Source organism: Labeo rohita, chromosome 22, assembly GCF_022985175.1.
Source record: "Labeo rohita strain BAU-BD-2019 chromosome 22, IGBB_LRoh.1.0, whole genome shotgun sequence".
Classification (NCBI taxonomy): Eukaryota; Metazoa; Chordata; class Actinopteri; order Cypriniformes; family Cyprinidae; genus Labeo; species Labeo rohita.
The window spans coordinates 30,518,452-30,533,380 of record NC_066890.1 but is presented as its reverse complement, the minus strand read 5'-3'; the positions used below and the strand labels follow the sequence as shown (position 1 = coordinate 30,533,380).

Below are 14,929 nucleotides of genomic sequence, written 5' to 3'. Positions count from 1 at the left end.
ACTAAAAGAATCAGTTCTCAAGAGCTGCTTTTTTCATGAATCGGACTAAACTATTCACGCTCTATGTTTTGGATTCACTAAAAAAGAGCCAGTTTATTAAAGTAATTTGTTTGCAAACTGAACTACACTGGTCATGCTGTATGTTTTTAAATCACTAAAAGAATCAGTTCTCAAGAGTTTTTTTTTTTTCATGAATCAAACTAAACTATTCATGCTGTATGTTGTGGATTCACTAAAAAGAACCAGTTTATTAAAGTAGTTTGTCTGAGAATCAAACTACACTGGTCGTGCTGTATGTTTTTGAATCTCTAAAAAGAATCAGTTCACAAGAGTCATTTGTTTTATGAATCGGACTAAACTATTCATGCTGTATGTGATGGATTCACTAAAAAGAACCAGTTTAGTAAAGTAATTTGTTTGTGAATTGCACTACATTGGTCGTGTTCTATGTTTTTGAATCACTAAAATGAATCAGTATAGAAAAGTAATTTGTCTCATGAATCAGATTAAATTATTCACAGTCTATGTTGTGGATTCACTAAAAAGAACCAGTTTACTGAAGTAATTTGTTTGTGAATCGAACTATACTGGTCGTGCTGTATGTTTTTGAATCTCTAAAAAGAATCAGTTCAGAAGAGTCATTTATTTTATGAATCGGACCAAACTATTCATGCTGTATGCGGTGGATTTACTAAAAAGAACCAGTTTATTATAGTAATTTGTCTGAGAATCAAACTACACTGGTCGTGCTGTATGTTTTTGAACCTATAAAAAGAATCAGTTCACAAGAGTCATTTGTTTCATGAATCAGATTAAACTATTCGCCATGTTGTGGATTCGCTAAAAAGAACCAGTTTATTTAAGCAGTTCGTTTGAGAATGAACCACACTGGTCATCCTGTGTTTTTCATTTACTAAAAAAAAAAAAAAAAAACAATAACTAGAGTTGTTCATTTCTTGAATCAGACGAAACCACTCATGCTGTATGTTTTGGATTCAAACTTCACTATTTTTGATTCACTAAAAAGAAGCAGCTCATAAGAGTCATTTGCTCATGAATTAAACCACACTGGTGGCTCTATATATTTTCTGACTCATGAAAAAGAATGGGCTCAGAGTTATTTGTTCGTAAAATATCAAAACAAGACAGTAAACTGGATTTGTCAAGCCACTTCACAAGTCTAAACCTCAAAAAGACAAGATGGAGATCATCTTGCTACAAGGTGGCATTTTAAATGTCTCGAAAAGGAATGCGAATCCACTTGACAGCATTCATGCCACATGAATAATCCACAGACACGCTAAACTGAGAGCTCTTCCCTGCTGCACGGGCCATCTGCAAGCTCAGCGGAGGAACGGGAGTTAAGCTTCGGGTCTTTGAAGCCCACGGTGCATGCCGAGAGCGAGGGCAGCAGCCTTGGGAATGAGATTTCGAGGACAAAAAGGAAACTCTCCCAATCTTTTTGGGCTCCTCCTCCCCCTTTTTGCAATCCCTCGGCGGTTAATCAAACGGGCAATTAAGGGGACAGTAAAAAAGAGATTAGTTTCGCAACAATCCGTCTTCCTCCGCTGGCCCGCGATCACTCGCACAGGAAAAATGATTCCATAATTCACGAAAACACGCGTGTCCGTGAGAGGTTTTAGATGGGGAGCGGACGGTTTATGACACGGCTTTTAATGGACAGTCATTTGGCTGTCTGGCCATGAACAGTCTTCAATATGGAAGCAAAAACACTTCAGGGATGTGCAGAATTTTATCTAGCATGACTTCGAGTCCAGCTCTTACCTTATGATTGCTGCGAAACGTGTACATGTGGTAAAGGACGGGGATGAGCTTCTTCTCCTGAGCAGGATTGAGGATGTCGCTCCAAATTTTGAGCTCATGAACCATTAGGTCAACCAGGAAGCTGCCTAGCTGCACCATCAGAACTAGAGGCCAAGGGGTGTCATCACTTAGAAGAGACGGACCGCTGCACCTTTCCATCTCAAGACTCGTCCAATACTCTCGTGGCAACACGCCATTGGTCTACGATGAAAAAGGACGTGATATAGCTTAGAAACCAATTCAGACATAAGCGAACTGAAGGTCAACCAAAGCTTGTACCTCAGTGTCGTTCGCCAGGAGCTCAGAATACGAGTTGTAGATACTCCCAAGCTTCTCGACCATTTGGCTGTGGCTCTTCTGCCGGATGGAGTACAAATTGTAGACTCTGTTTCCCATTTCCTCAGCCATGATAAGCAAAGATTCACCGCTGGGTGAGAGTTTGTCTAAGCTCTACAAAAATGTGGAGAGAAATCAGTTTAAAGATATGCCAAGTACATCTTTTCCCATTTGAAAAGAAACTAAATGTATCTGGCCATGTTTTTTTTTTGGCTATAGTGGCCAAGAAATGATCATTTCTATCCATTTAATGGAAATTCAGCATAAAGTTGGTACCTGAAGCATGATGTTCACATAATCCTGATCATCCAGGATACACAGGTATGGGTATATGCAGGTACTCCATGACTTCTGACTGTTGCTGGATAATATCCGTTTCTTTTCCTTCAGTGTCTGGAGGAGAGCTTTCTCCCAGTGTTTGCGCTGTGTTGCTAGTAATTCTCTCTATAAAAATATAATTTTTTTTGTTTTAAAATTCAGTATGTGTATACTTCAACACGATCAATATCACAGTGTGCACTAACAATTTTACTTGTTTTATTTTTTGTATATGGGCCATTCCATAGAATTGGTTCAAAGTCAGAGTCAAATTGGTTCAAAGTGGTTCTAGTAAATGGCAGTTAATTCTCATGTTGTATTTTCAAAACGTTTTGGAATATTTGTCTTCTCTCCAAATTTGTCACTACCGTAACACTGTAATATATAATTTAAAAAGAAGGGTTATATTGACCTATTAAAGGAGAAGTCCACTTCCAGAACAAAGATTTACTGATAATGTACTCGCCCCCTTGTCATCCAAGATGTTCATGTCTTTCTTTCTTCAGTCGTAAAGATTTTTTTTTTTTTTTTTGAGGAAAACATTTCAGCATTTTCTCCATATAATAGACTGGTATGGTGCCCCGAGTTTGAACTTTTAAAACGCAGTTTAAATGCGGCTTTAATCAATCCCAAATGTGGTTGTAAACGATCCCAGCTGAGAAAGAAGAAGGGTCAATATATAAATTGTATTATTTTAATGAAAAATAACTGATTTTTTTGCTAGATAAGCCAAAAAAAACAAACATTTTTTTGCTTCCTCGGCTGTGATCGTTTACAACCACATTTGGGATCGTTTGAAGCCACATTTAAACTGCATTTTGGAAGCTCAAACTCGGGGCACCAACTTTTTTTCTCAGTCAAACCTACGTTTCTTTTTGTTTTTGATATGAAACTCACAATTGCGAGTAATAAAGTTAGAATTACAAGATATAAACTCGCAATTCTGCCTTTTTTAAATTGCAAATTTATATCTCGTAATTCTGACTTTATAATTCCCAATTGTGAGTTTATCATGCAATTCTGAGAAAAGTCAGAATTTCAAATAAAATTTTGCAATTGTGACTTTTTTTTTTTTTTTTCAGAATTTCGAATTTAAAACCGAAACTTCACCAAATGTACCGGTAGTGACAACTTTAGATACTTTTGAACCTAGCTCAAACATGCTAATCAGCACATGGTTAGCTAGCACAGTTCTGAACAGTTAAATAAAAACTAAATGTTATGGAATAACTCCTAAAAAAACTGTGTTTAATTATAGAAAAATGGTGTTCGGTAGTGAAATTCTTTAAAGTTACACACAGAGTTCTAATAGATAATAGAAGGATCTTAGTAAACCTCTAAAATTTGAATACTTAAATGATTTTTAAATGTGTTTTTTTTTTGGTTTTGGGACAACGGTTTGCACCAGTTCTGTAGAATGACCCATATATTGCAAATAACTTTAAATATAATACAGCGTTTCCTAAACTGGGCTTTGTAAGGGAACTGCAGGGGGGCTGTAAATTGATGAAAAGCTAATAATAAAATAAATCATAAAAGTAAAAAATATATATTGTTGTTAGAGTTATTATTATTGAAATATTAACTTCTTAGTGGGACTTCAAGTAAATATTTTAGGGGGTTAGCTGAGAAAAAGTTGGGAATCTCTGATAAAATACACTACTTTTCCATATTACAGTGGCATGAGAATTTTGGAAGAGGATGTGCTTGATTGTCATGAAAATAAAGCATCTTAACGTTCCTAAAATAGGGCTCATTATCATTTCATTACAGGCTTCAAATTACAAATTATATATTTTTTCCTTTTGGATTTTAGGGTGAAATGTGACATTTCTGGCCAGTTTTCATGAGACTCACTCGGCTAGCATTTGTGGCCTTTGCGTTACATCACATTCTCCTCTCAAGCAGCCTGTGGCTTTAAAAAATAAAATCTCATATAAATGTAGATGTGAATTTTATGCACGGCACAAATCGGGTTCGGTGGGCAGTCAGTGGCGCCCGGCCGTAAGTGGGTCATCTCTTTATCAGGATGCTTTTCTGTTTCCCTGCAGACCGACGGAGCAGACGAATGACACAGATCAGTTATGCTGACCCTCCGATGGAAAGGTGACTCTCTCTCAGGGATGGTGGGGACACATTACAATGCATTTCTATTCCATTAAACCCTAGCGCAAATGTTGCGGGACCACGGGGGACCTCTCTCGTGAGGGAACACAGACAGTGAAGCAAATGCCAGTTTAAAAAGAAGCCGGATTGTGGGAATATGGCTACTTTCAATGCATGAGTTAGAAACTTTCAAAAATGTCTGCGTTTAGCCAACGCATCATAGCTTAGGTGCAAATCCGGATCCTAAAAAAATATAAAGTGTTAACTATTGAAAGGAAAATACCCCACACGTGTGTAGAGTATGTGATTTTGAAAGGCCTCTTTATGGTAGTTTCCTACATTTGAGGATTCCCACTGTGCTTGTTTCAGAGAAACCAGTCATAGCAATATTAATTCTGGCCCACAAACGGGCATAAATAATAAGGTGTAGGGAAAAGCGGGGTAAGCTGTGCCACTTTTAAAAACTAATATTCCTTATAAAAATAATCTACATTCCATTTGAATTCCCATTACATATTTCACAGCATATTATTGCATTTTGTCATAAACCAGCCAAAAATGTTTAATATTTAGAATAGTTTAATGCAGTGAAGCTGTTTTTAACATTTTATAACATTACTTACTCTATCTGTACCATTTCTTAGCACTGGCACATCTTACCCTGAAGCTGGCACACCTTACCCCACATCTGTCATTTTGGGAAAAATGCTTCATTTTATAATCCGTCACTAATTTTTAGCCAAATTTACATATGTTTTATACCATAGTAATGAACCGACACACTTTTAGACCTGGATAAATTAGTTTTTAGCCTAAAAACAGCTATATATTATGTTCTAAATATATGGTTTTGCTAGATTGCTAGACAACAGTAAACTTATATCCTGACACATTTTACCCCACTCCGCCATAATTTCAAAAATGGTAACCTCATGGTTTTTCAAATCAAATCAGGCAGGTTGTGGTTTCGTACCATTCTGGCCATATTTTCGGTGACTGGTTTTAAGGCCTCCACAGAGTCAATAGTGATGGTAGTTGCCTTCTCCATAGCCAGCTGAAGACTGAACCGGTCCCGCAGTTCTTTCAGGCTGAAGTCCAGTTTGGGATACGTGGCACCTTCCCTCTAAAACATGATGGGAATCAAGTCAGTAAAAACATAAAATAAATGCAAATTGAATGCACTTTGCGGTTTAGTTTATTAAAACAAGAAATGTAACTGAGATTTGATTTGAGATTCAAATATGGTTTTATTATCTTTTATTTTATTTATTTATTTTTAGTTAATAGTATTTTTTATTTTTTTTATTTAAGCTTATGTCAGTTTTATTTTTAATTTTTTTTAATTAATTGTACTAAATAGACAGTTCTACTATTAACAATAAGAGTACCTGATTGCGTAACATTTGCTTTACAATTTATTTATTTTATTTATTAGTAACAACTATATGACTCAATAATCCTGACTTTCCAATGTAAATTTTTCATTTATTTTTTAACACTTAATTACTAAATTAATGTTTGAAATGGATAGCCTTTGTTTTAACATATTTAGGTAACTGTCTTTGCTTGTTTTTTATTAGCAACAATTTTATTGCTATAATTGTCATAAATATTTCAATGCAAAATGTTAATTTTATTCATTTAATTTATAGTACTATATTGACATGCTAAACTGATTAACAAATAATTAACAATAACAGTAATTGATTGTATAACATTATTATTGCATAACATTTACTATTTTTTTATTAATTCGTTACAAATGTAGTATCATTTAATAATGCTGACTTTCCCAATGTAAAATCATTATTTATTTTAACAATTTTTAAAACAACTGTATTAAATTAATGTTTTAAACTGTCAGCCTTAGTATTACCATACTAATTTTAATTATTAGTAATATATTAGTATAATTTATACATTTACTTATTAGTAATCATACATTGTAAAATTAATGAATTTTATTAATTTAATTAATTAGCATGCTAAACTGACAGACTGTATAACATTATAATATTTGCTTTACTATTTTGTATCTATTAGTAAAAAATGTTTTAGTATAATTTAATAATGCTGACTTTTCAATGTAAAATTTAAATTTATTTTAACAATTTTTAATTAATTTAACCAAATTAATGTTTTAAATTGACAGCCTTAGTATTAATATACTAAACAACTGATTGCATAATATTATAACATCGACTTTGCTGATTTTATTTATTAGTAACAATTTTATTAGTCATTTTTTATTCTTTAAAATCAATTGTATTAAATGAACAAGTTAAACCGACAGTCCTATTATTAAATAAATGAAAAATATTATAACATGCTGGCACAACCATTACGTTTTATGTGTGTTTGTGCTATTAGTGTACAAAATCATAATACAGCTCAAGACGACACGCAAAATAATGAGCACTGAGAATCTCTCATCGCCAGAGGCTCTACGTTTAATATTACTGGCTCCTTATAACTGGATATGAAGGCTGAGAGGGTTTAAATCTCATTAGGATAAGCATAAAAAACGATCATTCATTTGACTGCCAATTAGGGAGACTATTTACTTCAACCTTTCACAGGCTGCACACTTTGTTATGAGACCCGATCGAAAGAAGCCATTGCACTTTATAGCCCAATTAAGGAACCAAACATCATTACGTTTAAGTGCACTTATATATTTAAAAGAACCAAGCAAACCAGCAAGCTAAAACAACCATGCGAATGTCAAAAGTCGAATGTATTTATTCAGTCTCGTAACTTCCACGTACGGCCAATTAAAATCCAATGAGGTTGAACAGTCCCACTCTCGCGGGTCTGGCCGGCAGCCAAATGTGCGGCGGCGTAAAATTCGAACTGTAAATACGGCATATATTATAGCAACAGTTTGCTAAGTGGTGCGGGGATCGTGTTAATGTGGGCTGTGCGTTGACATGTGCAGTCATTTATTATTCGAAGGCAGGCGTTGGCGGCCTGCACAGACATCTGGGAATTATCGCCAAACACATCATGGAAGGGCTGGGACAGAACAGGTCAACCGGAGCGTTAATACTCACAAGGAGAGAGCGACTGCTAAATCTGTCCTCAATAGAGATCACATGGACGTGGGCCAAAGCAAGCACAAAGGTTGTGGAGGGATAAATCATGCCCATGGCGATGACTACTACAGCCCGGCCAGGCAGAACATAAGATGCAGTGTTGTGCACGGCTCGGCAGAGGCCCATATTTCCACTGAGCCACAACCCTGACAGGGAGAAGCACGTGTGGTGACCTCGGTGTTAGGGATGAGTTGTCCCAATCTTCAATGCTTTAGTGAGGTGGTGTGGATAAAGGATGCATTTGAAGGCAAGAAATGCCATTATGGCAACGCAACTGTGTGAGGCAACATCTCAAACTATCTAAACTTGGTGGACACAAGTCAAAGATACATTTTGAGAATTGAAAAAAGAGGTTAACAGGAAGAACTGGTGGTATTTGATCACTTAGTGCTCGGTGACGGCAAATTAACTGCCTTGATGAAATTTTAATTGTGCCTTTGACAGTGACAGTACCCATTTTTGCTTCTCAAGGCAAAACACAAACTAAACTGATCATGATCATGAACTGAAATTGATCACTGGGTATGAATATATATTAACTCACATATGCGACTAAATCTTCACTCTGGGCAACTAAAAGATATCTAACATTAGCCACTGGCTAATACATTCTTAGATTAAAGTCCCTTTAAGGCAAGCCATTTCCCTCAGTGGTCATGTTTGAAATGCCTCTTGGGCAGGCAAGTGCAGCTCGTATCTATTTGAATGGGGAAACATCAAATTCTCTAAAACTGTTCACCAAGCTTACGATTAAATTTCATATCTGAAATCACCAATGAAATCTGACAACAAACTGCCTCATAAATATCGTTGCTTATGCTCAAATAGCATTAAAAAAAGCATATTTTTCGGCGCCAATAGCCTTGGTTAGTACGCCGACATATAGCACAACTGTGCTCGTAGTGACCCAAGTTCGAATCCCATTTTTAGGTCCTTTGCCAATCCCGCGCCACTCTCTCCGCCCAGTACTTTCCTGTCATCTCTCTGCAGTCCTATCCATTAGGCCCAAAAAAGCCCCAAAATATAAAAAAGTGCTTATTTTTCAGGCAAGATCAGCCAGTGCGACTGCGATTTCTATATCAACTGGGACTTCTAACGGCAGCTGCAGCAACGCACTGACTTTACTAGTCAACGATTGGCTCTTTCATTAAGAAAGCAGGACTTCACGGCCATAATGAGTGTTGCATCTCTTCCCATTCAAAACTATACGAGTGACAAATCTTGGGTATTCTAAAGTCTTTGATTTACTCACCAGTGTGTGAGTTGGAGGCTAAATATAATTATAAAACAGGTAGTTCCGGTCCTTAATTCTAATTGGTTGAGCCACATTTGAAGCTGTTGTAACTTACTATACACCGCTAAGGGGGTTTCAGGCTCCGCTTCATGTCAAAGCCACTTTAGCTGTAATAAATTCACTGTAACCCATGGCTTCATGGGGCTTTTTGCTTTAGTTTAGCACAGATATATTTTCACTCGGCGAACAATCTGACTAAACGCTCAGAGTTTCACTCTTCGCCAAGTGATCTGATCTATTTTTCAATTCATCTCAATAGATGCGCAGCGTAGCTGTATTTGACATACTGTAAACATGGTGTAAAGGTGCCGGACTTGCCGTTGCTTTGCTGAAAGCACTGTTTCTCACACACACACACACACACAAAGAAAGAGAGGGCAAGAGAGTCTAACACCGTCTACACTGGATGCGGTGCGCCACGACAAATTCCCGACAGTAAACTGCTGCCGCGTTCTATTTATGACGTGCTCACACAAAGTTCAAATTATTTGCAACGGTCGCTTTGTCACGTCCAGTGTATACAAAATTGATGTGCTACATGTAAAAAACATTCTTTGTTGTATTTTCCTGTTAAAATAACAGAGTTTAGTCTAAATTCTTCAGCTTTTAAGAACAACCATGAGTCACTGCTGGTTTCTCGGGTAGTATGCAGAACTAATGTGCAAATGGCAATTTCATTGGCTGGTGCTCGCCTATTATCGTCCCTGTTTTGATGTTAGCAAATCAGTTTGGGTGAACGCAAACAATATGATTAATATTCATGAACACAGCAGCTCATTAATGCTTAGTCCATTATATATTGTCAATAGTAGTAGAATTTGTATTATTATTATTATTATTATCATCTTAACAGTACAGAAACACTGAATGCCTGACAATATCTTAAGCATCACCACCAGTCCTACACTAAAATAAAAAATGCTGGGTTATTTTTTTAACCCAAATGCTGGGTTCAACCTGTTGAGTCATTTTATTGGGTTATTTTTAATATTTTTACCCAGGTGCTGGGTCATTTTTAGCGCTGGGTTATTTTTTTCTACCCAACCGCTGGGTTGAGCCTGTCTCTGATGAAACAACCCAAGTGCTGAGTTACACTCAGTCAGAGGGCTTTTTGAGTCCTCTACAGAAGAGACCTTGCGGTTCTCTTCCACGAAACAACGGTTTGTATACATTTTATTTCATTAATAAAGTTTCCACTGTGCTGTAAATTGTAATATCTTATAAGGACAAGACGTCAGTCAGCTGCGTCAGCAGCGGTTGTTCCGCAGGATGGAAAAGCCTTCTGTCTTGCATAAAATAAACAGATTTCATTCGTTATTGTACTGAGTTTAATCTTAAAATATGTTCTCTAATGTCAGTACTGTTTGTTTATCGGCAGTTTTTAGATTCAGTCATGGCATCTTTCAGCTACAAGTGAAACGCGAGATCGCAGTTAACTCAGCGAACAGCAGCCCTTCAACAACTCAGATTTCGGCGACACACCGGCACGAGAATTAGTGCTACTTAGGTAAAAAGTGAATAAAACAAATAAAACAAAACAAAAGTAAAAGTAAGGAAAAATAAAAAAGCAAAGCAAAACACAAGAAAGCAAATTCTAACAAAGCAAAGCAAATTCTAACAAAGCAAAGCAAATTCTAACCAAAAAAATAAAATAAAATAATAATAATAATAATATCACACAATAAAACTTCTGCCAGCAACACTGCAATACCTGTACTGTCATGCATATCGTACTGTAAGATCACAGTTTGGTTTTGCTTTTTATCAGGACAACAATCATAAATAATAAAAGGAATAAAATAGCTATAAAAAATAAATAAAAAGCAAGCAAACAAAACAAAGTACAAGAGAGCAAATCAAAGCACAAGCAAATCACAAAAAAGTAAAACACAACAAAGCAAGGCAAATTCCATCAAAACAAAACAAAGCAAAGCAAAGCAAAAAAAAAAAAAAAACAACATCAAAAGAAAACTTCTGCCAGCAACATATTTAAACACAAATTCAGCCTGTTGGGCATCTCCGAAAAGTTGGTTCCAGAGTTTCTTTACTGCTTTGTGCTGAGAGTTGCAGCATTTTCATTCACATGACCCAGTTCTTCTGTACTTTCCAGGAAAGTTTCCATTCAAGGTGTTAGGCAGAAGGGTGTGGGTTACAAATGGGCACCTGCGGTAATGAATCAGTTGGGGAAAAAGGGGGATGGCGGGGAATTGGTTGTGGGGCAGACTGGCCCAATAACACCCCTCCAGTGTGCCCAAAAATAGAGCGGGCACCTCTGTTTGAAGGAATTATATAGCAGATGACAGCTGACATGGTAGTGAAACTCGTCATTTTGACACACAAGACAAGTTCAGGCAGGTCTTTTAAACGCTGACAGGGAAGACAGGTATATAGTTTTATGAAAAGCACCACCTGTTTTATGGCACCAACCTCCACTTCGACTCCAATTTAGCAACGCAATTAACCTGTTTTACAACCTGTTCACTGACAATTCACGACGAGGGTTTAACACAAATTGTCATATCTATATATGAACAATCATAATGTGAGGGAAAAGGACAATAAAGTGTTTTATGGGTAGTAAAATATGTACAGTCCAAGGTGTTAGAACACCATAAACACTATATAGCTCCTATAATAATTCAGAAGATGGAATGAAAACACAATAGACTGGAAAGAATTAAATCAAAAATACCTAAATGAATAAAAATGCATTTTATAGTCTTTTATGCTCATCAAAGTTCAATTTAATTGATCAAAAAAGTAATATTCTGAAATATTGTTGGCATTTAAAATAGTTTTTTTTATATTTTAATGTATTTTAAAGTTTATTTCTGTGATGCAAAGCTGAATTTTCATCATCCATTCCTTTCTGTCTTAAGTGATTCTTCAGAAATCATTCTAATATGCTGATTTATTATCAACATGGAAACAGTTGTGCTGCTTAATATTTTTTTCAGGATTCTTTGATGAATGAAATGTTACAAAGAACAGCATCTATTCAAAACAGATTTTTTTTTTTAACAATATAGGTCTTTACTATCACTTTTTATCACATCCTTGCTGAATAAACGCATAAATTTATTTCAAAGAAAGAAAGACTGACCCAAACTTTGAACGGCAGTGTATATTGTTACAAAAGATTTCTATTTTAAATAAACGCTGTTCTTTTTAACGTTCGTATTCATCAAAGAATCCTAAAAAAAAGCATCATAGGTCCCAAAAAATATTAAAATATTAAGCAGCACAACTATTTCCAACATTGATAATAAATCAGCATATTAGAATGATTACTGAAGAATCATTTGACACTGAAGACTGAAATAATGATGCTGAAAATTCAGCTTTGCATCACAGGAATAAATTTTATTTTAAAGTATATTAAAATAGAAAACCACTATTTTAGTTTGCAATAATATTTCACAATATTTCTGTTTTTCAATCAAATAAACGCAGCCTTAATGATCAGACTTCTTCAAATAACATTAAAAATCTTACCAGATATTTATATATGTATTTATTTATATATAAACTACCTGTCAATTAAACTACCTGAAATTAATTTAATTATTTAGCAAGAATGTGATTAATCGTGATTAATCGCAATTAATCGATATTACTATTTTTTTTACCATTTTTTCCCATTTAACTTATTTTATCCCTTTTATCCCAAACTTTTAAACAGTAATATAATGTAATGTAATATAACGGTACCTCAGCATAAAACTGTTCCACCAATGGCAGGCAACAGACAGGTTGATCTTTGGATACACTAGGTTGGTATTCAGGTTGCACCAATTGGACGGCCCTTAGAACCATTTCTCTTTCATCCTTTTTAAACACGCACTGTCTGAACACGTCATCCACGGACAGGCCGTCCACCTCCATCTGCTGCAGACACCTGTGGACCACAAAAGAGATGATTATTTCTCACAATAACACGTATTCGAAACTTTTGCACTGTTACTTTTCCAATAACCTTCTTTTTCAAGTTCATTGCAATTACAGGCTAAATTCCCAGATGAAGACATTTGTGTTTTAAAAATGACTTTGATCATCCAAAGATGGATGGGATAGGCCTTATAATGAGAAAACTTCCACGACCGCAGCACCTGGGCTCACGGCGCTGAGACTGGCGGGGTGTCGGAGTGGAATATCAAATATTTGCATTGACACGGAGCGCCTTCGAACAGAACGTTCTGCTCCCTCCGGTAGTGGGTGTCAGATAGGCCACTGCCATATGTCCAAGAATTACAAGGCCGTGTTTATTCGAACAGAAAAAGTGTGAATAAAGTCAGAGCCCCACGCAGCTGGACTGCTCACTGTTGATGTAGAGTTATGTTCCTGTCGTGGACAGAATACAAATTACAGCACTCTGGAAGAGAGAATGAGAGTCTCTGCCAAAGAGAATAAGGAAGGAATAGTTGACGAAAGACTACCAAAATCGAAAAAAAATTCACCCCCAAAAATTTGCTGAATATTTACTCACCTTCAGGCCATCCAAGATGTAGACGAGTTTGTTCAAATCTAACAGATTTGGAGAAATTTTGCATTACATCACTTGCTCACCAATGGATGTGAATGGGTGCCAACAGAATGAGAGTCCAAACAGCTGATAAAACGTCACAAAAATCCACAAGTAACCCACACGACTCCAGAGCATCAATTAACATCATGTGAAGAAAAAATTGGCATGTTTTCATAAATCAAATCCATCATTATGGAGCTTTAACTTTAAAATATGAGTCTATAATCCATAATACCACTTGTTCCAGTGAAAAAGTCCCATCTCCTGTTGTGTTCTCACATCAAAATCTTGACATTAAACATTTGTTTAGAACTGTTTTTGCATGTAAACTGTGCTTGATCTGTGCATATTTCTCTCCTGATTCAGTCAAGATGACTTTTTCACTAGAGGAAGCAATATTATGGATTATGGACTATTTAAGGTATTTTAGCCAGAAGCAACAGTTTGAAGTTAAAGGGATAGTTCACCCAAAAATGAGAATTACCCCATGATTTACTCATTCTCAAGCTCTTCCAGGCTTTAAAATGGCAGTGAATGGCTGTTGAGATTTTAAAGTTCAAGAAAGTGCATCCATCCATCAAAAAAACACTCCACAAGCCCTTCTGAAGTGAATTGATGCGTTTTGTAAGAAAAATATCCATATTTAAAACTTTATAAGCCAAGGATGGCTTGAGAGTGAGTAAATCATGAGGTAGTTTTCATTTTTGGGTGAACTATCCCTTTAAAGACAAATTAATGATCAATTTTATTGCCAACACTCAGCATTTTGCTTTACAAGACATTAAAGAGCAATTTATATGGTATGTTAATGTGTCTTAATATTGTGTTGGAACAGGTTTAAATGCATCTAAAGTCAGAAAACACTGTAATTTTCTCAGAATATACATTTATACATATTCAATGATTTCAAAACGATTCGTTCAACAGTTCTGAGCATAATGTCTATAAACCCCTTCCTTCCATAAGCCTACTCTGCTCTGATTGGCTACTCTGCTCGGCTGGCCAAGCCTGTTGTGATTGACACAGAGAGGAGTACCTCAGCAAGTGATGCAATCAGTGTTGCCAAGTCTGCGGTTGCTTTTGATATCCGCGGGTTGAAGCAACCCCAATAAATAATTTAGCCCCTGGAATGCGAATTGACGAGGGGAACCCTGACAAAGTGTATTTTACACCCTGGAACACAATTTTTAACAGGGCACCCTCCTCAAAACACAGTTGGGCTAGTTCAGGGCTAGTTTTGAGTAGCAATTGGGCAGGTTTTGTTGTGAAAACCTAGCAACAGTGTTGCCAATCCTCACTTTTCCCGCGGAATTGGGCTACTTTAACACTGTTGCCGCAGGTTGTTTTTGATATAAGCAGGGTTGAAGTGACCCCAACAGCATCATATTTAGCTGTTGGGGTAATATGATTTTACCAGGGGAACCTCAACAA

The 14,929-nt window shown here is 36.2% G+C and overlaps 1 protein-coding gene across 1 annotated transcript in view; it reads right to left on the bottom strand.

The window, feature by feature from the left end:
- polrmt (polymerase (RNA) mitochondrial (DNA directed)) overlaps nucleotides 1-14,929 on the bottom strand; it is a 66,796-nt gene that overhangs the window by 40,483 nt on the left and 11,384 nt on the right. Inside the window, 5 exon segments of the mRNA XM_051095008.1 lie at nucleotides 1,786-2,025; nucleotides 2,104-2,274; nucleotides 2,437-2,604; nucleotides 5,558-5,707; nucleotides 12,685-12,871. Of these exon segments, the coding sequence (XP_050950965.1) occupies nucleotides 1,786-2,025; nucleotides 2,104-2,274; nucleotides 2,437-2,604; nucleotides 5,558-5,707; nucleotides 12,685-12,871 (916 nt within the window).